Source organism: Misgurnus anguillicaudatus, chromosome 5 (assembly GCF_027580225.2).
Source record: "Misgurnus anguillicaudatus chromosome 5, ASM2758022v2, whole genome shotgun sequence".
Taxonomy (NCBI): domain Eukaryota; kingdom Metazoa; phylum Chordata; class Actinopteri; order Cypriniformes; family Cobitidae; genus Misgurnus; species Misgurnus anguillicaudatus.
This window is the reverse complement of record NC_073341.2, coordinates 16,132,265-16,157,853: the sequence shown is the minus strand read 5'-3', so window position 1 is coordinate 16,157,853 and position 25,589 is coordinate 16,132,265. Positions and strand designations below refer to the sequence as shown.

Sequence of the window (25,589 nt, the reverse complement as noted above, 5' to 3'; positions counted from 1 at the left end):
TTATGAAGGTTCTTGGAGCAGATTCAAAGCATACCATTACTGTCAGAAGAAAATGGTCAAAATATATACCCCAGGGGCCTCATGTATAAAGCATGCGTACGCACAAAACAGGGCTGAAAACGTGCGTACGCCAGTTCCCACGCAAAGGTTGTGATTTATAAAAAAACAAACTTGATGGGAGAATGGGCTTGCAGGGTGGGATATTAGGATGATTCATGTACGCACACTTGCAGGTGATCTGTGATTTATAAAGGGAACATTGCTTTGTTTTATAAGTCTTCATAATTTTTGGTGTATGCCATTTTTGGCTTTTGTGCGTAAGTAGGCTTTTAGTAAGAATCCTACGAATAGTTTTATACATGAGGCCCCAGATGTATAAATTTGGTACCAATGTGTTCCTTTGATGTGAACATCTGAGGTATAAATCAAATCAAGTTTTTTTAAATTAATCCGGGACTAGGCCTTACAAAAAAAAAAAACAATACAAGTGCATCATGAGACTCACTCATATCTTAAGATATGTCAGTACAAGGTGTCTTAAAAAACACATAACATGCATTTTATTCAGAGACTAGGATAAAACCTGTCCCAGAAACCACCCCAATAGGTCCAAAGTTGTACTTTTTGAAAGGGTACCACCCCAGTGGCAGCTGGGGTACATATTTTGGCCATTTTTTTCTGACAGTGTATGTTTGCTTATGGTTTGCTTGGCGATGCACAATGCTCAATCCTGCTTTGGGTTTATTTGGATTTTTTGCTTGTTGTTGCTATCAGAGCAAAAATTAATGAAATAGCTGGACATAATTATGTTTGTTGTCTTCAAACAGTTCAAATAGTGCTGCTGTACTTAAATGTCATGCAAACTGCTATAACAACATATTACTTTGGTATACTTAGCCTGCATACTAAATCACATGGGAAAATTGTGTCTCTTACATTAAAGCGCAAGAGTCAACTCATAAAACTGTCAGAAGTGATCCTCTCAGTATGTGTCATGTCCGTTCATTAAACTCTGTGTCAACAAAATACATAATTGAAACGTTTCAGATGTTTAACATTTTCAAACTTTTGCTTAAAGTACCATTTGCACACACACAGTGCCTTTGTCTCAACCCATTAAAATATAATTAGATCCAAATGTTGCAAATGAGCTAAAGTTGGACTACCAATGAATGTGCAATTACATGATAAAAAAGTGCTAAACATTTGAAAAAAAGTCATAAATCAGAAGAAAAATCAGTAATCATAAAGACAAATCATAATTGCGAAAATGTTAAAAGTAGCTTTCTCTCTCTTATAAACTGACTATCATGTAAACATTATGCAAATATGCTGACTATTCTGTTCTCAGAAGCATTTAATTGAAGATATTTTGTTTCTAATTCAGCTTGCTCAGCAAGTTACTACAACATTCCTGTCTCTAAAAATAATATCTTGACGGGATCATACTACTTCCTTCTATAAACCGAAAGCAAAAATAAGCACTATGTAATGCTGGGGAACAATGCATGGCTGCAAAGACACTGGATATCTTAAATATTAAAAACACAGCATGACTGTGTTATATCATCATGCAGTTCCTACACTGGCACAACCAAGGCAAATAAAAACAGCATATGAAACAGCAAATTACCCTATGATGCAGTCCCAAAACTCACTGTGTTATTACAGAATAATACCTTGTAGATATATTTCCTTGATTTGAATTCTTCAGCATTAGCATACAAGCTGTTTTGTTTGTTTTATTACAAAGAGAATAATTAAAGGGTAATTGATCAGTCATCCACCCATCATAAAAATATAGATTCATTTAAAACTTCAGGAAGCCGCTCTGTATTATTTGTTTTATTTCTTAGAGAAGGAAACTCTAAAAGCAGGTTTTTTAAGTATTTTGAGGAATGTTCCAGCATTTCACAAGTTTTAAATGCCAAATGTATTTCAGACAGACCTTTCAGTGGAGCTGGGTTTATTTTTGCATCTGACTTTTTTCAAATGCGACTAGCCTTATGTTTGCTGTGAAATGTGCAACAATTTAGGGGTTGGTTAGAAATTTTATTCTCCAACTCAATCTAGCTGAAATGTTAAAGGAGACATATCATGAAAATCCGACTTTTTCCATGTTTAAGTGCTGTAATTGGGTCCCCAGTGCTTCTATCAATCTAGAAAATGTGAAAAAGATCAACCCAGTAACTTAGGCTGCGTTCACACGGCTTGTCAAAACCGTTTTTGAGTTCTTAAGACGGTTGCGTTCACACGCAGTTTGGTTATTTATGGGTTTGACAACCGCATTCTATAACTGACCTTACACCCGTACATTTTTGGGTTTCACAACCGCATTTACAGAGAAGCTGTGGCGTGTGAACGGAATCACACTGCACAATTAGTTGTCTGTCACGTCATCCTTTGCTCTCTGTGTTAAGGTGTAGAAAATGACTGCAAACTGCGCAGGAGGATTGCCCGCTGCAATAAGGTTAATGCAATATTATATTGCCTATAGCATGTTATGTTATGCATAGAATCGCGTGTATATATGTGAGATATATAGTGTTTTGCTCTGCAAAAGTAAAAAAAACGTAAAAGTGGACGATTAATATAATATTAAGTGTATAATATAAGGAATAGTTCACCCAAAAATAAAAATTTGCTGTTAATCTACTCATCTTTTTTCTTCAGTAGATCAATAAAGAAAATATTTTGCTAAAACCCCATCTGTGATTCATATAATGCAAATCAACAGATCCGCCACTTTGAAAGCTCAAAAAGCAGATATATCCAATACAAAGGTAATCCTCATGACTCCTGATGACATATGGACGTCTTGTGAAGCAACTTGAATCGTTTTTTGCAAGAAATCTATAAGAATTTCGTCAATGTTATTTACAACACACTGAAAAAATGATTCATTGAATTTAATCAATTTTTTTAAGGTAAGTGGTTGCAATCAATTTATTTAAGCTACATTTAACAAAAAAGATTAGTAAAGTAAAATAAAATATAAAACTTTTGTTTGAATGTGGCTTGAATGGATTGATTGCAACCACTTACCTTGAAAGGAAAAGATTAAATTCAATGAATCATTTTTTTCAGTGCATTATTAGCATAAATACAGAGCCTTATGGTGCGTTCACACCAGCCGCGGTAGAGGCGGCAAAAACATGCTATTCGCGTGTAGTTGGATGCTTGAACATTTGAATTTACTCGCTTCATTCGTACGTGAAAGCCGCGCATGAAATTCTAGTCATTCGAGACATTCACGCGAATATTTGCGTCATGGGAGGGGCTTCGCAACTTCGCTGAGACTCCGCTCGCTTCCTGTAATCACGTCACTGCTACAGCAAAGTCCTGATTGGTTAACGCAGTGGGAATCCACCGAAATGTTCAGATTTTTCAACTCACGCGTTTCCCTTGGCAACGGGAAGAACGCGCCATTCGCACCGCGCGTACCACCTCACAGGATGCCTAATCGCGTCTTTGCATTCACTTAATGCCTGGCTCACACCACAGGATAATCGGGCCGAATTTACCCCGATTTTCCCCTCCCGAGAATCCGAGGGAAAATCGGGCAATGGACCTTGATCGGCTCCGAAGTTCGGCCCAGATTATCCTGTAATGTGAGACGTTTAAAAGTCTAAACTTACACCTTCCGATATGCTCTCAAGCAAATCGGGGCCGCCCCGATCTTTTCAAAAATGTTTGATATGTAGGATTTTAAATCCGCATAATTACGTCAGTACTTTCACAATAATCATTGAGAGACGGAGATGATTGACAGGTTTCGGGACCGCGAAACAAGCTGCAGTACGGGTAGACAGCGCAGCCGGAGAAATAGTTTGTGGATGTTAATGTTTCATTCTACTTTCATTCCGCCACAACTGCAGCTCGTTGGGGCAGACAGGCGATTTAAAATATTGAAATGAATTCCTTGCTTGATTCACGTTGTTCACTTTTTTAAAAACATTATCTAAAATATCTTAAAAACAACAGAACATGATGATGGTGAGTCACATCACGCACCTGCAGCTATTCGGGGTATAGAGGAAATTTAATAAAATAAAAAGGCATACACGAAATATGTTGCACTTAAATAATTAGCATATTAACAAAACGAATTTAAATTGATATGACGATTTTCAGTTCTTTTTTGTGACGTGCTCCACAAACGCACAGAAACTGGTTGCTGAAACACCGCACACTTGTGAATCTGATGCGCCTCATATCCAGACTTACAACGTTTCACGTTAAATTACATATTTGTCCAAATCCATTGGTAATGTAAATACAGAATTTAACACTAGACACTACACTGCAAGATAGAATAGATTAGAATAAAATAGAAACTTTACTGTCATAAAACTATAATGAAATTTGTTTAGAAGCTCTCAAAGACCAGCAGCCTCAGAAGAATAAACAAGAAAAATAGAATTTACATAGTATATTGCTAACAATAATATCACTGCAGAGCAGTATATATACAGTGGAATTAAATAATGCAAACAACAGTGCAAAATAAAGTTTAACCAAGCAGCAGTTATTTGCTTATAAACCTACAATAATATTATTATTGTTAGGAAGAAACAGGAAAACAGAGCATTGATAGAAATAGCCTACATCACTTAATAGTAACTAAATGTGTGCAAAAAAAGTGATATTTAGGCTAGCCAATTATATTTTAAATATGTTTTTAAATAGATGTATTTAAATTTAAAAAAATCTTGCATAAGGATTAGACTTGAGTTGGTGCTAGATTGTGCACACATCTACAGTATGCATTCAAACACTGCCTGCATAACACATCCTTAAAACATATCATGATCGTTGCCTCATAAACAAGAGCTGAGGAGGAGAAATCGCCTAGGTTTCAAAAAGAAAGCTGCTACTTTGTAAATATTTAAAGAGAAATCATAATAAATGTGTGATAATCTTCATTCCTTTATATACTCTTCTCCTGAGGTGACGTGAAGTGCTTGCTCTGGCAAGATAATCTTAATAATATCCTGTAGTGTGTGATGCACTAGGATTTTAAATTCCTGTAGTGTGAGCATGTTTAAGATTTGAGCAAAGAATATCTGACAAGATTCTACTTATGTGTGTGCTGCAACCAGATTTCATAATCTGCCAGGATTTTAAAAATCCTGTAGTGTGAGCCAGGCATTACATGTAAATCACTCGCTCTTGCCGCCTCTACCACGTCTGGTGTGAACCCTGCATTAGGCACATAGGAAGTGCGCTTACACTCCAACTCTGTAGGGGGAAACCAGCCTCTCGGCGCCACCTAAAGAGCGGGAGCATAGAGCACACTTCATATGTTGCATATGTTGTTTATTTACACTAATAATATTGTAAATAACATTTAATATCTTGCAAAAATGGATCGATTTGCTTCACAAGACGTCCAAATGACACCAGGAGTCATGGGGATTTGTATTGGATATATCTGCTTTTTGAGCTTTCAAAGATGCGGATCTGTTGACTTGCATTATATAATTCACAAATGGGGTTTTAGCAAATTATCTTCTTTGTTGCTCTGCTGAGGAGGGAAGATGAGTGAATGAACAGCTAGTTTTTATTTTTGGGTGAACAATCCCTTTTATTGTACACTTAAAATTATATTAATCGGCCACTTTAATTTTTTTTATCTCACATATACAGGCGATTCTATACATAATACAATATGCTCCGTGGCTTCTATGAAGGCAATATAATATTGCATTAGCCTTATTGCAGTGGGCAATGATGATGGGTGGTTTTTGCAAGATATTTACAATATTATTAGTGTAATTGACCAACCTCTGCAACACGCAAATTTTCGTGTAAATGTCTCGGGTGACTGGAATTTCACGCGCGGCTTTTACGCACGAATGAAGCGAGTACTGCGCGCGAGTGGTGCGTTTTTGCCGCCTCTGCCGCGGCTGGTGTGGATGCACCATAAGGCTCTATATTTACACTAATAATGTTGTAAATAACGATGAAATTTGTATAGATTTCTTGCAAAATATACGATTCAATTTGCTTCACAAGACGTCCATGTGTCACCAGGAGTCATTGGGAATTACTGTGAATGCACCCTTAGTTTTGGTGAACCATTCTGTGCAAGCATGTGAAAAAATAGGTAATTGGCCCCCCTTGTGATGCCAGAAGGGGATAATACCGCCCCTTTTTCTGCACGTTCCAACCTCAGCACTGCCATTTAGTGCAGAGATCAACTAATTTGCATTTAAAAGGACACACCCAAAAACGGCATATTTTTGCTCAGACCTACAAAGTGTCAATTTTAACATGCTATAATAAATTATCTATATAGTATTTTGAGCTAGAACTTCACATATGTACTCTGAGGACACATATTTATTTGACACTTTAAAAATGTCTTATGAAATGTCCCCTTTAAGATTTACCAGTGTTTGGATTTTGTGTTTTACAGTCTTGTAACTGGCTACAAACCAACGTAATGTCTTAGAGGTCTAGAATACACTGGAAGTTGCTTTTGTTAAAGGCGTCTGCCTAGTTAACAAATGCACATGTAATCATTTTGAATATAGTTATTTATTTATGCAAATGTAATGTTTTCATCCTCTTCTCCTTGCACAGGCGGATGTTGGATGATGGTGTGGTTTAATTTGGTTTATATGTGTAGGTAGATTCATTCGTTGTAACACTCAAAGTCTCACGGTCTTACAACCTGCAACTTATCCACCAACACCTACGGTTACTGTATTAGTTCTGTGTATCTATAGCAACAGTCTCTCTAATGACTGCATCACCTCCTACGGTGGTCTCACGGCAACTGTCACTAAGCAACCGTACCTCTCTCACTCCTACATGTGTGTGTGTGAGGGGGTGTGAGGTGTGGGTGGAAAGGGAAATGAAGACGTGATGCAGAAATGATGGAGGCTGGATTGTACGCAGGCAATTTTATGAGCAGATGTTTTCCCAGAATATAAACGCCTTTCAGTTTTGTCATTAAATGCAGGTAGCAGGTGCCAGACTGTCTTTTAAAACCATGCTGCAGTGTCTGCTAAAATAAGCTGTGGCCAACTTTAGAAAGCGGTGCAAGTGTAAAGTAAAAAGACTAGAGAAGAGTTTAAGACACATACAGGAGAAAATCTACACATTAATCAGGATTTTAAGTGATTTGGTTGCATGTAATTGCAGCCTTGTTGGTATTTATAACAGCACAATTGTGTGATGTTGGTTTTATACAACAGTAAACAATAATTTGTTTTTAGAAATAACAATTGGCTAATTTATTTCTCTGCAACAGGAGCCAAAGCTTTACGATTGGTCGTCTGTCTAGAGCCAGATCTTATACTAAATAATATAAACTCATCCAATCAAATGACATCAAATTAGTGTTAAATTTTCCCTGACTCTTATTTTGACCTTTATTAATGGACTATTAAAGGTGCAGTGTGTAATTTTTAAAAAAGAATCTCTTTACAGAAATGCAAAATATTTGTAACGAAGGCTGATTACACAAAGCGAGAGAGAAGAGAATCCATGTGCAAGAAGGTTTATTGTAAAATCCCCGAAGGGCAGGCAAACAAATCCAACCAGGGTAATCCAAAGGCGTAATCCACATAAACAGGTAAAAAGGTCAAAACCAGAACAAGAATCCAAAACAAGAAACAATGACAAGACAAGGAACGCTCGGTAATGCAGCTGTACACATACAATACTTCGCAGTGATATGATCTCAATAAACCAGATTTATAGTAAACAAACAGGAAGTACAAAGTGAAGTGTGACATGACAAGATTTCAAAATAAAAGACTGAAAACAGAACATGATATCAAAATAAAAGACCTGCCAACAAAACAAACAGAACACAAGACAAAACCCTTACAATATTATACAAAACTATATGTATAAAGACCTTTCATAATGAAACTTTATGTTTTTATTACCTTATAATGTGATGTTTTTATCTACATACACCAAGATTCCCCTTACATGGAAGTCTGCATTTTGTGCCGCCATGTTTCTACAGAAGCCCTTAACAGACAAACTTTTTTACTAAGTTGTCTCCAGCGATGACATGTTTGTCGGTGGCGGCGAACGTAGGTTCTCTATGTGTTTCAAAAGCGAGGTGTGAGCAGTGGAGTGAGCCGTTGGTTGCAATGCGCAACCTCACCACTAGATGGCGCAAAAATGTACACACTGCATCTTAAATTATGTTTCAACTAGAGATGCACCGATATATCAGCCAATAATCGGTATCAGCCGGTAAAAGCTATTTTTAACACTATCAACAATATCGGCTAAACAGCTAATAGTCATTGCCAAAATTTCCTGTCAATCAAAAGACAACAGGAAAATACAATGAATTTGAGCTATGTGTATAATGTAAAGACACTCACTAGTTTAATGTTCAATGTTAATGGTCATTATATGAATGAATAACATAAAAAAGATATTTAGATAATTCACGTTAATATAACCAACAAACTAACGCTATTGGTATCGGTGGAAAAAGTTGTATCGGTATCGGTGTACCTCCAGTTTCAACACATACGGTACATGCTTCACCAACAAAAAACAATAACCTTTCATCCTGACTTTAATCCTGACTTGTGTGTTGTCACCAAACCCACCAAATAAAAAACTCAATGGATTTGGTAAAGATGGAGTTGGGAAATTGAATATGTTAAAACATCAAAAAAATTATGTTTGTCTCAAATTCGCCTTTTAATGTTTAGATATTTCTTGACTCTACTGCAAACAGAACAATTTAGCTTTTATTGTTCCAATACTTATGGAGGGCCCTGTATGACTTTCTTCTTTTAGCCATCCCTAAAATAATATAAACGAATCCATACAGTTAATGTTCAATGTCTTTCCAAGTAAAGCAAATTCCATCTTGACTCTCTCGTGAATGTGTGTTCAGCCGTTGCCGGAAGCCAGTTATCATAGTTTATAAAGTGTAAAATATTAATATTTTCTTTAGCTTCACTTCAGAAGACATTTAATAAATGTATGGATTAGTTTTTGATGGATGGCTGTGCCGTTTGAAGCTTTAAAAATGAAATACTATCCAATGCCATTCATTATTTTATATAACTCTGACTGATTGGATAAAAGAGGAAATTATACACATGGGATGGTTTCAGAGTGAGCTTTCATTTTTGGGTACTAGTCCTTTTAATAATATTCAATTGCACAAAGCAGTACCATATAGAAAGTTATATTCATATTAAAATATTTTAAAAGATCACCTACCATCTTTATTGTGTTAATATAATAGTAATTTATTTATTATTCTAAACAAATGTCTAGGCTGCTAACACACATTTATGCATTGCTGTAGGCTATAGAGCCATTCAGCATGACGATGTGATATTATGGAGCAAGCTAAGATTTGTCAAGAAAATTTAAAATGCGACAACCTGAATAAATACATTTAGCATCGATACAGACAATGAATTTCGTTTTTAGATAGCTGGCCAGGATACTAGCCATCTAGTTAAACATTTGTGATATGTAAGCTGGCCTTCATCCTGGATCAGTGAAACAAACTCATTGTCCAACCATACATTATTTGTTGTCAGAAAAATAATGTATACCAATTAATGCACAGACATGTGCTATATAAGGACATGAGAGGTTTGGAAAATCCAAAAAGCAGAGTTTCAGTATGGAGATAAATAAACAATGACAATGGTCCCTGAATGAAGTCTAAAGAAAAGTACAAATAGGAAAATAAGGTTGCTTAAATTTTCAAGAGACTTAATGGAGACCCTTTTCATTTGTGTACTTAAACCTGTTTCTTCTACAGTTCCAAAAATGATATATAGTTTAACAAATTTAACATGGGTATCATCTCTGTTGTCATGGATATTATGCATATCATGAAGGTGTGTTGTTGTCCCATGAACACCACCTCTTTGGCCAACCAACTGCAGCTAAACTTTGCTATCCACAGGGTTATACTTACTGCATAATATTGAGTCCATTGGAACAGAGGCAGAATGAAAAACCTTGGGAGAGACCAAGACTCATCTGAGACTTGAACATATTTATACAAATGCATATAAAGCCTACATACACACTGACTAATCGCTGGAATAATGGATTCCAATTGAGTTTATGAATCATACAAATAGTATGATTTCTGGTAATGAATCACTGGGGATCTCTCAAATATTTTGGTCTGGAAATATTTTATTAGGAAATATTAGGTCTTGCATAGGAAATGGAAGTGTTTGCAGATGTTGGCAAATCTGAGCTCAGTTTGAGACATTATTGAAATCTATAGAAAAAACAAGTAAGTTACTTCACCATTTGGTCTCGTTGCCATCTAGGAGAAACAATTAAATTTGTTTAGAGGTGTTTTTATGTGTTTTAGAGGTGTTTTAAAACTATCACAGTGCAAGTCATGTGTCTTCCCTCCTTTCCTTAAATTTTTTACATACAAACACCGGAACTCATCCATATTAGGGTTGGAAAATACAGAACAACACAACAAGCACAAACTTTGTTTTTCCAACTTTCCAAAAGCAAACAATACAAACACCTGTTTTCATTTGAATTTGATCATTATGAAGAGTATCACATGTAAGGATGCTTTCTTTAAAGCTGTCCGGACCAGACACACTAGCTACAGTTTATGCAATGGGCAACTTGTTCCAAACCATTAACTTTAGCAAATTACACCACTGGGCTCTGTGTAATGTAAATAGAGAGAAAAATGAAGGAGGGAGGGGTGAGGCTCTGTCATGTGACTAGGTGGTGGTGACCTGCTGACAGACGCTCATAACTTCAGAACGACAAACTTTGTGAATTTCAGTGACATTTGGACCTGGCATATAGAAACTACTAAACCATTTGTTCTTAAGGTGGATGTGCATGTATGACCCTGTGCTTGTTTGGATTGTTTAAGTAAATGTGGTAAGTGTACAGTTACAGTTTTACAGGTGTTTGTTAATAGGGTATAACATTCACTCTTAAGCCTCTTTGGCTACAGGTGTCTGTTTTCCTACATACAATGATGTTGTGTGACAAAAGGGTGTCATGCTTTGTACAGATATGGGCTATTCTAGACAGGTGCGCAATGATAATCTGTTGTTAAATGTGGTACACAACAAAGATTGTTCGTATGTGTATGTTTTTGTGTGTGCAGTAAAAAATTATTTTCACAGAATGACAATAGTATTGCAGTGCATTAGCATTATTATGAGATTATGTCTCTAATAACTTATTATGACTCATTCGTAGAGAACAGGAAGTTGCCGGCAGTGATTCAGATATGCCTAAACTCTGTCCTGTCAGAAAGCTGTGTCAGGATTATATGTTCGGATCACATGCTGTTCTGTTTCCCATATCCAACCTAAGGGTCAGCGCCTCTATGGCGGGGTGACTGACCCTGAATATCATGTTCCTCTATCAATAAAACTGCTATTTCTTCTGAATACTAAATTATGATGTTGTACCATTTGTGCTACAGACATGAATGATATCTTATATTTTGTGGCTTGATGAGGAGAGATATGCTGCTTTTCTAACCTTTTAATTGTGCTTTATGGTTAATAAACAACACAACACTCACAGAAATGGTACAAGAAGGTACAAAAGTTGTCACTGAGGCACTTACTGGTACCTCAAAGTGGGACATATTAGTACCCTTTTATAGTAATAACTAGGACGGTACTTTTTTTCTGAGAATGCATTGCACATGCTTATATAGACCCCAGAACATTATAGAGATTTGGTTGTGGGCCAATAATGGTCAAATTATGTACCCCAATTGCCACTGGTGCAGTACTCTTTGAAAAAGCCCCTAATGTGTACCATTAGGGACAAATATATAAGAATTTGTTACCAGTATGTACCTCTGAGGTACTAATATAAACTCTTTACGTACTTTTTAAAATGGTACAGGCCCAGTTATAGCTGGGGTACATCTTTTGACCATTTGTTTTGACAGTGCACATAGAAATCCCCGAACAACTGTATAGCAATGTGCAAACAATCAGTCAGAATCCTGGATTACCCTGACAACTGACAAATGTTTAGTTTTTTTCTGAAAATGTAACAGTCTAGTTCAGTGTAATGCAAACCATTAATAGTTGTGGGATGTGTAATGAGGATGTGATTACTGCGGCATGCGTTTGTGTTTATATTTGTCAGTGTGTGTGCATCAAAACTTTCCGGTACCCTGCAGGATAAATGAGTCACTTTTGGTGGTGACAGTCATTACGTTAGAATTGTGCTAGATATAAGCAAAGATATGAGTCTCAATATGTGCATTGCATATGCCGAAACCTCTCATAAGACAGGAACAAAAAGCAAATTCACAAAAGAGCTGCCTTATCGAAGAAAGAGCATCGTTTTCTTTTTGATTCTTAACTGATGAAGATTTGAGTTTTTGTACTGTAGGAATTCTGAGACCTTGTTGAGGTATTTGCATGTTTTGCCTACATTTCTAACACCTACTATAGGCTTAACTTTAACTAGAATTGTGATTTTTTAAAGGCTGTGTGATAATTATGTTGTTTGCAACATTTGTCCTGGTTAAAGATTTCCTGAAAGTCAAAATGCTAAGTCATGAAAACGAACAATGTCATGAATTCCTCGGTTGTTTGTGATTTTTATCTTATGCTCTTATTATGGGGGCGTCTCAAACTGAAAAAAATACTAACTCTTCCTCTTTCTCTCTTTCTCTCCCTCACCCAATCCTTCAGTGAGAAGGAAACCCAGGGTTCAGATTCACGTCCCTTCTCAGAGAGTTCCTGCAGTAAATCTCTTTACGTACACAGCTCTGACCGTTACGGGGATAACAGCTGTGGCCCCCCAGGCCCTCGGGCACCTTTTGTGGCCCCTCCGAGTCCAGCCAGTCTCGCATGGGCACAGCGCACACGCAACCAACCAGCTAGCCTGGCCCTACGTAAACAAGAGGAAGAGGAAAACAAGAGGTGCAAAACCTTATCGGACAGCTATGAGCTCTCTACAGACCTACAAGACAAGAAGGTAAGCAATGCAATAAGAACTAGCCAAACATGTAATAGTCAGTAGATTCAATGATTCACTGATTCAAATCAATCTGGCTCTCGATGTGCAGGTGGAAATGCTGGAGAAGAAATACGGAGGTTACTTTGTGAGTAGACGAGCAGCAAGGACGATCCAGACGGCGTTCCGTCAATATCGTATGAACAAGAACTTTGAGCGCCTGCGTAGCTCGGCTTCTGAGAGCCGCATGACACGACGCATCATCCTTTCCAACATGCGACTGCAGTACTCGTTTGACGACCGGCACCCTCAACCTCCCACCCCGACTCACTACAGTCACAGCCCAGGAATGGGACCTCCACACTCTCCGACCTGCACCACAGAGCCAAGCTCCCCATCACGGCCAGACTACACTCACCTAGAGGACTCCTTTACCAAACAAGTTAGTACTTTTAAGAGAGGGGCTACACTGTGGTTGGGTATCGTTGGGTTTAAATTAACCTATGCTGGGTTGTCTCAACTTAAAATGCTGGGTTGTTATGGACATTTTGTAGTGCAACTTCAACAATTGGGCTTGTCCATAACATTTTTTGAATTGCACCTTGCTCAAAGACCAACAAAATTCACACAGCTAGCAAGACTTTTGTTGGTCAACTAGCTTTACTACAAATACTGGTTGACTAGCTTCTCAACTTTTGATGTAGATCTACTAGCTAAACTAGCTCATAAAACAATTAATACAATTCATGCTAGTCTGAGATGGTTTCTGGCAATGCCCTTAGCTTGTCCTTTTAGGGAAATTATGCAACTCTTATCCTATGATTTATGTAATCTTCATTTTTTTGTACTCAAGGTAAAGTCCTTGGCCGACTCCATTGATGATGCCCTGACCTGCCGACCACGCAGGGATGACTCCCAGGAGGGCATAGGGGACGGAAGTGCCGTCGTGGATGACTTTGGGGAGTGCATCTGGAGCAGCAACAGCCACGCGTCCCTCCGCAGAGGCCTTGGAGACAGAGATCGAGGAGGTACAGGGGGTCTAAGCATGCACGAAGATAGCACGGCTACCTCCTACAGCGACGTCACGCTCTACATGGATGACGGACTACCTTCCTCACCGCTCTCTCTCGACCGGGCGCCGAGCAGCACAGACACCGAATTTTGGGGTGGTATTGGAAGCGGAGTGAGCGGTAGGGATGACAGCCGTGACACGGAAGGGGGAGGAAGCAGCAACAGTCGGCGAAGCACGCCTTGCACTGAGTGCCGCGATTTCCGGTTACGAGGAGGCCACTTACCGCTTCTCACGATTGAACCGCCTAGCGACAGCTCGGTGGATATGAGTGATCGATCCGACCGAGGTTCCCTTACCAGACAACTAGTGTACGAGCAGGACTCAGGGGGAGGGTCACCTCAAGGGACACTAAAACACAACCCCAATGCTCGCTCAACATCCTCAACCACCGCGCAGGGGCAAACGCGCCCTGCTAGCCGATCGCTACCGTCGCAGATCCCGCACCACATGGCTCATCACCATCATCACCACCACCACCAGTACCCTGACACCCCTTCGTCCTCCTCATCACCTCAACAGCCCCCAGCCACACCACTCTCATCCTCCTCATCGGCACCGCTGCCCCCCGGTGGCCTGGAGCAACAGTGCTGCTCGGATGGGGATAATGACTCGCTAAACTCAACCACAAACTCAAACGAAACCATTAACTGCAGCTCAGGCTCCTCATCAAGGGACAGTTTAAGAGAGCCACTGCCTCCACTAGGAAAGCAGACCTATCAGAGAGAAAGCCGACATAGCTGGGACTCTCCCGCTTTTAACAACGACGTGGTTCAGAGAAGACAATATCGCATAGGACTCAACCTGTTTAACAAGTGAGTTGAAAGCCTTGCAATAATGTAACATGATTTGTATGTACATCCCATTGGCATGAGATTAAAAAACGAATATTTTGAGATTGAAGAAGCAATTTTATTATTGAAAAACATATCTCTTTTGCATAAATGTCATTATAAGTAGATGTACTTTGTCTTTTCTACTATTGTAAAATTTTTAATTGTGATGTTGGTTTACTGGATTGCAGGAAGCCAGAGAAGGGTATCCAGTATCTGATTGAAAAGGGCTTTGTGTCGGATACACCAGTGGGCATCGCTCGCTTTATGCTGGAGAGAAAAGGCCTGAGTCGACAGATGATTGGAGAGTTCCTTGGCAACAGACAGAAACAGTTTAACAAAGATGTGTTGGATTGTGTCCACATAAAAAAGCCACCACAGAGCGACTAGGATAATTTGGCTGAGAGTATTGTAAAAATGCTAAAAGATTACAGTGCCAAAAAACTTTTTTTCTCAGTCTTGTGCAGTTATTTCATGAAGTGATTACATAATCTAGACATGTATTGTATATGCAATATACAAAATAGCACACTTGATTTAAATATTGCAATTGAGCAATGTGATATTCTGATACTATAACAAAAGAATGAGAAGAATTTAAAAGCTAGTCCACTATAAAAAAAGGAAGGTTAATTTTTCAAGTTTTCAATTCGTATTACTTATGTTTATTTTTTTTTGTCAGTTGTGTTGTGGATGAAATGGACTTTTCTGGAATGGATCTCGATGACGCTCTGAGGAAGTTTCAGGCTCAGATTAAAGTTCAGGGAGAGGCCCAAAAAGTTGAAAGACTTATTGAGGCTTTCAGGTATGTGAGAATCAATATGCCTTTAGTTAAAGAAACACTTACAGTACCACTTCAGATTTATTAAAGCAATAAGTAAGTCATTTTACCATGGTTAAAGCAATAGTCCACGCAAATATCAAAATTATTGCAAATTACACCATGATTTACTCACCTTCAAGCAATTTGAGATACATATGTCCATCATCTTTCAGACAAACACATTTGGAGTTATTATAGTAAACGTCCTTGCTTTTCCAAGGCTTAAGGGCTGTACACATTATAACGTTAACATTAACGATAAATAGCGTATCATAACAGTAACTTTATGTTAATTCACTTACGCGCACGACATTCATGCAAATCACTTGCCTTTAATGGCTTTAAAGGAATAGTCTACTCATTTTCAATATTAAAATATGTTATTACCTTAACTAAGAATTGTTGATACATCCCTTTATCATCTGTGTGCGTGCACGTAAGTGCTGGAGCGCGCTGCGACACTTCGATAGCATTTAGCTTAGCCCCATTCATTCAATGGTACCAATCAGAGATAATGTTAGAAGTGACCAAACACATCAACGTTTTTCCTATTTAAGACGAGTAGTTATACGAGCAAGTTTGGTGGTACAAAATAAAACGTAGCGCTTTTCTAAGCGGATTTAAAAGAGGAACTATATTTTATGGCGTAATAGCACTTTTGGGAGTACTTCGACTCGCCTGAAAAGTCCGCTCCCCTTCTCCCTCTCATAATGGGAGAGGGAGAGTGTTACTGCGCCGAGTCGAAGTACTCCCAAAAGTGCTATTACGCCATAAAATATAGTTCCTCTTTTAAATCCGAATCTATTAGTTTGTGTAATAATATCTTACCTTTTGGCATGGTTAGTGTGGAAGGAAAAAAGCATTACGTAGTGAATTTCAAAGTACCTGCATTAACTCTGGATACCTGAGGTAATTTTATGTAATGGATCAGCAATAAGCTCCACTGCCATTTCAAGTATGCGTGCACTTGAAGTTCAAATAGATTTGATTGGCTGTGAATGGTTTATCTTTAATATAAAACGATTTTCAAAACGATATTTTTATAATTATCGTTATAATGTGAACGACCCTTTATAGTGGTAGAAATCAGGGAACAACTTCTGACTTAGAAGTCCACAAAAGTGCATCCATTCTTCACAGGAGTAATCCACACAGTTCCAATGGGTCTTTTGCGGGTAATTGATGCCATTTTGTAAGAAAAATGTCCATATTTTAAACTTTATAAATAATAACTATAATAACTAGCTTCCGGTAACAATGGCATCTTGGATTCACAAGAGTCACTTCGCAACGTACCCATGGCAACGAACGCTAATTACGTTAAAACTCTTGTGAATCGCATGAATCCAAAGTGCCGTTGTTACAAGTTATTTTGGTTTATAAAGTTTATTTTTCTTAAAAAATCACATTGATTACCCACAGAAGACCTTTATTTACCCCTTGGAGCTTAACCACTGTATCTTGGATTGCTTAAAGAATTAGTCCATTTTCTTAGAAATAATCCAGGTAATTTACTCACCACAATGTCATCCAAAATGTTGATGTCTTTGTTTGTTCAGTCGAAAATATATGTAACGTGACCTTTCCATGGCATTTCGCAATTACGTGAGGTCGCGCTGGCGCATCACAGGACCGGAGATAGACAAGAAGTTGTAGTTTAAAAGTGCATATTTTTTATTTTTCTTGTCAAAAATGACAATCGTTTCGCTAGATAAAACCCTTATGCCTCGTTTGGGATCGTTTAGAGTCCTCTGAAACTCCGTTGAAACTGCAATTTAAAACTGTTACGTGTTGGGGTCCATTTAAGTCCATTAAAATGAAAAATAAATCCTGGAATGTTTTCCTCAAAAAACATAATTTCTTGTCGTTTGAACAAAGAAAGACATCAACATTTTGGATGACATGGTCGTGAGTAAATTATCTGAATTTTTTTTTAAGAAAATGGACTCATCCTTTAAGGGTGAGAAAATTATGCGGTAATTTTGATATTTGGCTGGAGTATCCCTTTAAAATTCACACCACAGCAGAGAACTCAACTAATGTACAAATGTAACTGTTTTTTAAAGTTGATAATGCTTATGCACTTGTATTTTGTAATAATACAATATATCCTATATTTTTTACCTATATACATTTCATTTTTTATATATTTTTGCCTGTACTGCTCTGTATTTACTGTAAAGTGCTATAGAAATATATATATTTTCAATTTAATTGAAAATTTGAGCAATTTACAAAATATTAAAGGGTCACTCTTTTGTAAAAAATTAAAATGCGTGATTAATCTTGACAACCTTTATTCCTGTGAAAGCTATACAGTATGTCTACCTTTTATTAAAGTGTATCTTTTCTCTTCTGTCTTGCAGTCAAAGGTATTGTGTTTGTAATCCGGCACTGGTGAGACAGTTCCAAAACCCAGACACCATCTTCATCCTGGCATTCGCCATCATCCTCCTCAACACAGACATGTACAGCCCCAACATTAAAGCAGAGCGGAAGATGAAGCTGGATGATTTCATCAAGAACCTGCGAGGTGGCGTTCAAAAATCTCTTTATTGACAGTGTTCACATGCTGGCTAATGTTATTGGTTATATGTATGTGTGCAGCAGCAAACATAGGCAATAAATGTGTTTTAGTGCCACCATGTATTTGATGGAGTTATAAAGGAATTAAGGAAGAAGTTTGGGAGGGGCTAGTTCATGTGATCTGTCAATCATAATCCGAGAGTACACACAAACATGTGATTCTTTCTCTTTCAGGGGTGGATAATGGTCAGGATATCCCACGTGATTTACTAGTTGGAATCTACCAGCGCATTCAGAAGTGGGAACTGAGGACAAATGATGACCATGTTTCTCAAGTCCAGGCCGTGGAGAGAGTCATAGTGGGCAAGAAACCTGTGAGTATCAATGAGTGTTTATTTATATTATTAATAAATACATAGACTTGTTTGTAATGTAGTCGAATCTGCTCTCTGTCTAGGTTCTGTCTCTGCCACATCGCCGGCTGGTTTGCTGCTGTCAGCTCTATGAAGTCCCGGACCCCAACCGTCCCCAAAGATCTGGAGTGCACCAGAGAGAGGTCTTCCTCTTCAACGATCTAGTTGTGGTAATACTCACAATCAATTATAACAAAACATTTATTGACAGCCACATATATGTTGTGTGAAGCTACTTGATAGTTATCTTTTTGTTTTTATATTGTAAGGTTACAAAGATCTTCCAGAAGAAGAAAACCTCCGTGACATACAGTTTCAGACAGTCCTTCCCATTGGTGGAGATGCAGGTTCACATGTTCCAGAACTCCTGTAAGATACAAACCGAGGCATATTTAAATCACCCAATGACAGATAAACATTTACAGAAAGATGAACATTAACTCATTTTATATTTTTATTCCAGACTATCCTCATGGTGTCAGACTAACGTCGGCGATCCCAGGGGGTGAGCGCAAAGTTTTGATTGTATTCACAGCCCCCAGTCAACAGGACCGCACACGTTTTGTCAGTGATCTGAGGGAGAGCATTGCTGAGGTGCAGGAAATGGAGAAATACAGAGTGGAGTCTGAGTACAGCGCCCCCTGTTGTCCCATGACATAACTACACATACAACCCACTCCTTTTCAACATTTACTTAGTTTTACCTACGCATTTCAGCTTCAAGTATAGGTAGAACTGATGTTATTGTGTTACCCTTTGTAATGCTGTTTTCTCCATCTGCAGCTGAGTTGGAGAAACAAAAGGGTGTAATGCGGCCCAGCCTGCTCACTAACAACATTATGGGAGGGGGAGTGGTCGGGGTCAAGAATGAAGTGGTGAATGGCACTATGGGTAGACCAAGTCTAGATGATAACTATTCACCAGGAGAGGGCCTCAAACGTACAGCACTAAGCTCATCACTGAGGGACCTGTCTGAATCAGGTGAGACACATATACATACAGATGTACATAATATACATACATACAGATATATACATACTTTTTAGAGGAGTACGCTTTGCATTATGATTCTGTTATTCATTTCACACTTGGGCTATTCATAGTTTGTAGTCATAATATAGCTGCTATGCAACAAAAATGTAAATTACAGTGGGACAGGTATAAAATATATATATACAGTATAATAGAGATAGATTGTAAAATATTAAAAGTTGACCAAAGAATAATCAGAATTAGATCATAAAAAGGTGAATGAATAACAGAATTATCATTTTTGGTTACTTCTAAATCTGGTTGAGAAAAAAATGTATCACCAAGAAAAGCTACCCACCCACTTACTTACTCACCACTGAACTGTGATTGACGTGTCCTAACTGGGTAACAGGGAAACGTGGCCGCAGAAACAGCGTTGGTTCCCTTGACAGTACAATGGAAGTAAGTCTGAGTGAAGCAGAGGTCTGTATCTTTAGCTTTAGTCCCCAAACCACCCGCATGTCTGCCTGGAACATCCACAAACACGGAGCCATCCTGCATGTATCCTGACCATAGATACGGAGTCATGTGTGCATCCCGTGCCCCTCCGACCATGTGTGGTCTTGCGCATGTTAATATACACATGCAGTGAGATGATATAGAACAATATATGAAATTATCCAGGACATTAAAGAATATCTTTATTATTCTGATTTATTCTGGGTTACCTATAAATGAAAATTTTCCCCAGAATAAATTCTGCATGACACTGATATTCTGTAAGACATTCAGATGCACATGTGGATATAATTTTAATTACTTTTTGTGCACTAGAGTCGTTGTTTTATAGTTTTGTGGTGTATTTTATCGTTCTGAATGTGGTTTGTTTAGATGTTTGGTATTCAACATTTTATGCATGGATGTAATTGTGTGATATCAGCTTTGTACGTTTTTACAGAGTCCAACTTTATGATAAGATGTCCCTCAATTAAGTACTGCAAACATGAAATTGAAAATGGAGCCATATTTATAATCTTAAAGGTGCAGTGTGTACATTTTAGCGGCATCTAGTGGCGAGGTTGCGAATTGCGACCAAAGGCTCAGTTCACTGCTCACCTCTTGCTTTTGAAACGCATAGAGAAGCTACGGTAGCCACCACCGGACAAACATGTCATCGCCAGAGACAACTGAGTAAAAAAGGTTTGTCCATTAAGGGCTTCTGTAAAAGCATGCCGGCACGAAATGGCTACTTCCATGTAAGGGGACCCTCGGTGTATGTAGATAAAAACGTGTCATTCTAAGGTAATAAACACATAACAGTTCATTATGAAAGGTTTTTATACACCCCTGATAATATAGTTTTGTATATTATTTTCCATTTCTGTCAAGAGTTCCTTTTAAAAATTACACATTGCACCTTTAAAGTTAGGAACAAAGTTAGGTTTGCATGTTCGCAGCATGGGTTTATTCCGGCAATTCTGGTTTTCTCCCACAGGGCAAAAACATGCAAGTTAGGCAAATTGGAAATACCAAATTGTCCCTCCCCCAACCTTTGTCTGTATTAAAAACGTGTTTATGAAATAACCAGTTCTCGCCATGAATATAGCCATAAATGTTGGAATGGCATAAAGAAAGAATATAAAGCTGGGCTCATGTATTTATGTAATTACTGTAGATGTATATGAACATGCATAAGCAATGTTGTTTTATTACCCTAATCAACTCACCCCTTTCTTTCCTCCCCATCCAACAAAACCACTGTATCCTTTTGCTATATTTTCTTCTCTTTAATTCTCCGCCTGTGTATTGCCCACATTTTCCATCATCCTATTTCCTTCTGGTCCTGCTTATTTTCTACATCCCTCCTTTTCCCTCCGAATCCTCTTTTGCCCTTTGCTCTTTCCTCCTTTTCCCCCCTCTCTTTGTCTTAGGGTTCCATCATTAGCAGTCCGCGGCCTCACCAGCGTTACCCAGTAGCCACTGTGCTCCCGGGATGCTATGGAACAGAAGAGTACCGGCCTCACCGCCCCATCCTGAGCCCCGGAGTGGGGGTGGGGGGTGGGCCGGGGCAGCAACACACACCTGCAGTGACTGGCGCTGGTCCAGTCTCCAGCAGCAACGAGAGAGGAGTGACTGGAATGGCCACTGGGAACAACAACAACACAGGTTCCTTTCTGGGCTCCCTGTTTGGGGGCAAACGAGCCAAAGCCCCGGGCCCTATCATCCCCCCGGGGCCACCTTACCCCGCCCCTGTGGCCCCACCGACTACAGGAGGGCCGCCGCCTCTTTCCCCGTCCTCCCTGTGCCCGGGAGAGGGAGGGGGACCTTCCAAGATCCAAGCCCTGCACGCCCAGTACTGCCACACCACTACCAACAGCAACAATGTCAGTGGGCAACCTCCACCCCCGTACTACCACCACCATCGCTACCACGCTCAGACTGTGCCGGCGTCTGGTCAGGTGCACCATACGCTTCAGCGGGTTACCTTGCCTCGCAGACCGCTCCCCAACCCCTCCGCACAATCCCAGTACCAGCCGATCACCCAGCATACTTTGCAGGGTCGCTACGGGAGTATGGGCAACATGGGCTGCGGCCATCCTCCCCCCCTTTCTCCTCACTCCCCACTGTCCCCTCACCCGCAGTTTGCGTTGTTCCACACACAGCCCACACCCTCGGCCAGAGGGGGCGGCATCACCAAGCCTCCTCTCACGCTGTCGCACTCCCACCCACACACACACTCCCACACCCACCCTGTGCACGTGCACACGCCCCACCCGGGCTCCCACCCCGTGCACCAACCTCACTTCGTCTTCGCCAGCCCTCCTCCTCCGCCTTTCCCTGCTCCCACTCAGCCGCCTCCAGTCTCCGTGTCCGCCACTGTCCACCAAGGGCCGCCGGCCGCCCAGTATCTGCCCCAGTATCCTCCGCTGTCCTCTATTCCCCCTCCCCCCCTCCACTCCCCTTTACCCCCCCCTTCCTCCCCCCTTATCCCTCTTACGCCTCTCTCCCCTCTCCCCCCCCAGCACCAAGGCCCCCCTTCGCAAGCCGGGGCTCAGCAAGGGCCCTCGTCGGCCCAGACTGGAGCCGGACCTGGGGGGACAGGTACGGTCGAACGCGCCAAATCCAAATCTACCAACCGGATCAGCACGGTAGTGTGAGCCGGGGGAAGTCGCGAGGCTGGGGGTCGCTGAGAGGACCTTTGATGGTTGGAGGAGGGACTGCTGCGATGGTGGAGGAGGCAGGCGGCAGGGCAAAAACGGATAACAACAACAGTGGCAAAAAGAAACGCAGCCTGCTGAGACTGTGTTACTTTCACCTGCGCTTTCCGCAAGTCTAGAGACGAGGCGAAACTGCGCATATGTAGGCGCTACAGGTAGTTTGATACACACCAAGGCTCTCAGGTAGACTAGTGCCGTGGGATGTAAACACGAATACAATCAAGAGTACCATTTAAGACACTTGCCTTTAGTTCAAATGTTGTAGATGTCATTGATTTGGCTGGGGAGCCAAATAAAATATTAAACAAATCACACATGAAGACACAAGAAACTAAAGCATGCAAAAGCATTTCAAATGTGGACACACTCATACAAAAAGTCTTGTTTCAAGTTTTATAGCCATAAAGCTAAAGCTACAAACTTTTGCATAGCACATTTATGATTGCGTGAATATACAGGCAATGATAAACCAGCGCTTGAGCTGGGCACCCGTCCAGATAACGTGAAGACCAGAGAGCATACCAATGACTCTGTACTGCATATATTCTGCTGGACGTGAACATCAAAGCACACTACAAGTTCAATGATTTATTACATTCCAGTATAAGTGAAACGTGTCGAGCATTAGTCGATAGCAGCCACAGGATGCAATAATCTTTTCGCTAATGATGTCCAGCTTCTGTTTGCTGAAGAATTTTTAATTCTCTATTGTTTTGCTTTTTTGTACAAAGCTATATGTGTTAAGAGGGATAAACTTGCAATGCAGATATTTTACAGGTGTGATTGTCTGAATTTTAGAAGTATGTCAGTATTGAACTTTGGCATTCTTAATAATTGACAGCTGTAAAAAAAGTATTGTACTGTATGTGAATGTATTGTTTATAATCATCTTTATTCAACTAGAATTACTGCCCATCAGAATGATAAACCTTTGTACATAAAATAATATGAGGTACAACATGAAATAATATACTAAGAAACAATCAGTAACCTTTAGTAACGTTATATTGCATTTTTTTTTATAAATTTGTTTTTTGATCATACAGCTGCACCAGGCTGAATACAAATTCACAGGAAAAGACAATGAGCTAATTTTACTATTTAATAACAAGTTTTTGAAAGGAAATTCTTGACAGTTTAAGAAAAAAAAATTGTTTTTTAAATGTTGAACCCAAAGTATTGTTTTTTATTTCTTTAATGTAGTTTTGCTAAATCTGTGCTGCTTTATATTTAAACAACAACAGTAAAATTGCATATGAAGAAACCCAAAGGGCTTGACAAAGTTTTAAAGGATATTCAATTATATGACAGTAAAAATAATCCACTAAATACTAAATGGTGCCAGTTGCTAACCTAAAGTTTATGAAGTTGTCAAGGCCCAGAATGTATTATCTAAATTATTTTAATGCACTTTATAAATTATATGCTTTTAAAAACAATATTAAATCCTATGTGGCATACATATGAAGGGAACATTCCACTTTTTCGGATTATTGCTAATTCTGAAACATCTGAAATAAGCAATGTAAAGGATTTTAATTGGATTAATGATTTTCACGCCTTTCACTGTTTTGGTTATATTGTATGCTGGTATATGAATGTTTGAAATTTTAATAAATATTATATTGTTATGTTATGAAATTACAGATGTTATAAATTCAACAAAATATGATATTTGTAAATAGAAATGTTTTCTTTTCACATTCAATGGTCAAGAACGTGTTTTATTGTTATTGTTATTTTTATGGACACACTTGTCCAAAGTTTGAATACTTGGTATGGGTATAACTTATCTTTTATCAAGCAGATGATATGTGCCATGATGTTTTTGATTTAGCTTATTTGTGTGCAGCTGAATTTTAAGTTTTAGCTGAAAGACTTCTATATAAAGATAAAGATAATAGTATATCTGAATGATAAATCAAACGTTTTTAATTTAAGCAAGGCCATAGTGCAAATAATGCTTGAGGTTTGTGTGAATGCATAATGTGATCTTAAGTGCTGTTATATATTTCCAGGACTGGGCTTTATGCAGATGCTCAGTATGTGTCTTGATGTGATGCTGAAGTGTGTGCCTTTTTCTACCCTGTAAAATCTTTGATATTCCATAACAGTGCCAACAACAAAAGGTTTGCTTTTAAAGATGGCTACTAGTCATTATGCTTAGCATTTTATGCTTAGCACTAATATTACAACAGGAATTACCCTATACCAATGTAAAAAAATATAAAGATGATAAATCTGTGCAATATTAACTGCATTCACTTTATTCCATAAATGATTTGACTAATCTTTTACAATAACTCTGTTTTCTCAATGTAAATTGTATTGCATGAGTATGTCTGAATATACTGAGCACTGCATAAACACACTGTACATACATAGACTATCACAGTTTGATTTAGTATTGACAATGGAATGGGATAAACTCTATTAAAAAGGTGTTTGTATGAGTGTGCGTGTGGGTGTTTGTGTGAATGTGTGTGCTTGAAGAGAATGCATTAAGTGTAGATTATTATTGCATATTTATTTTAATCAAAGTGATTTAATCAAAGAAAATAAACCTTATTTGTAAACGTGTATAAGTGTGTATGTGAAAGCAGACTGACGTGTAATTTCGAGGATAAAGGTATATGAAATCATCTTATTTGTGTACAGATAATATATAAAATTTAAATCGGAGAAATGTGAATATTTATTGCCTAATATTATAAATAAAAATATAAAGTGTTCTCGCAATGGAAAACAAACTTGGTCTGTGCGTGTCTTTTTTCAGATATTTTGAATAAGTTT

General features: G+C 38.8%; 1 protein-coding gene across 1 annotated transcript in view; it reads left to right on the top strand.

Annotated features, from left to right (window-relative positions):
- Window positions 1–25,546, top strand: part of iqsec2b (IQ motif and Sec7 domain ArfGEF 2b) — an 81,348-nt gene extending 55,802 nt beyond the window's left edge. Inside the window, exons 2-14 of the mRNA XM_073867639.1 lie at window positions 12,678–12,963; window positions 13,055–13,384; window positions 13,796–14,826; window positions 15,036–15,203; window positions 15,533–15,649; window positions 18,034–18,200; window positions 18,428–18,567; window positions 18,651–18,776; window positions 18,876–18,975; window positions 19,070–19,237; window positions 19,396–19,587; window positions 19,991–20,061; window positions 21,524–25,546. Coding sequence (XP_073723740.1) covers window positions 12,678–12,963; window positions 13,055–13,384; window positions 13,796–14,826; window positions 15,036–15,203; window positions 15,533–15,649; window positions 18,034–18,200; window positions 18,428–18,567; window positions 18,651–18,776; window positions 18,876–18,975; window positions 19,070–19,237; window positions 19,396–19,587; window positions 19,991–20,061; window positions 21,524–22,915 — 4,288 coding nt within the window. The 3' untranslated portion in view covers window positions 22,916–25,546. The remainder of the gene's footprint in view (window positions 1–12,677; window positions 12,964–13,054; window positions 13,385–13,795; window positions 14,827–15,035; window positions 15,204–15,532; window positions 15,650–18,033; window positions 18,201–18,427; window positions 18,568–18,650; window positions 18,777–18,875; window positions 18,976–19,069; window positions 19,238–19,395; window positions 19,588–19,990; window positions 20,062–21,523) is intronic.
- The last annotated feature ends 43 nt before the right edge of the window (window positions 25,547–25,589 follow it).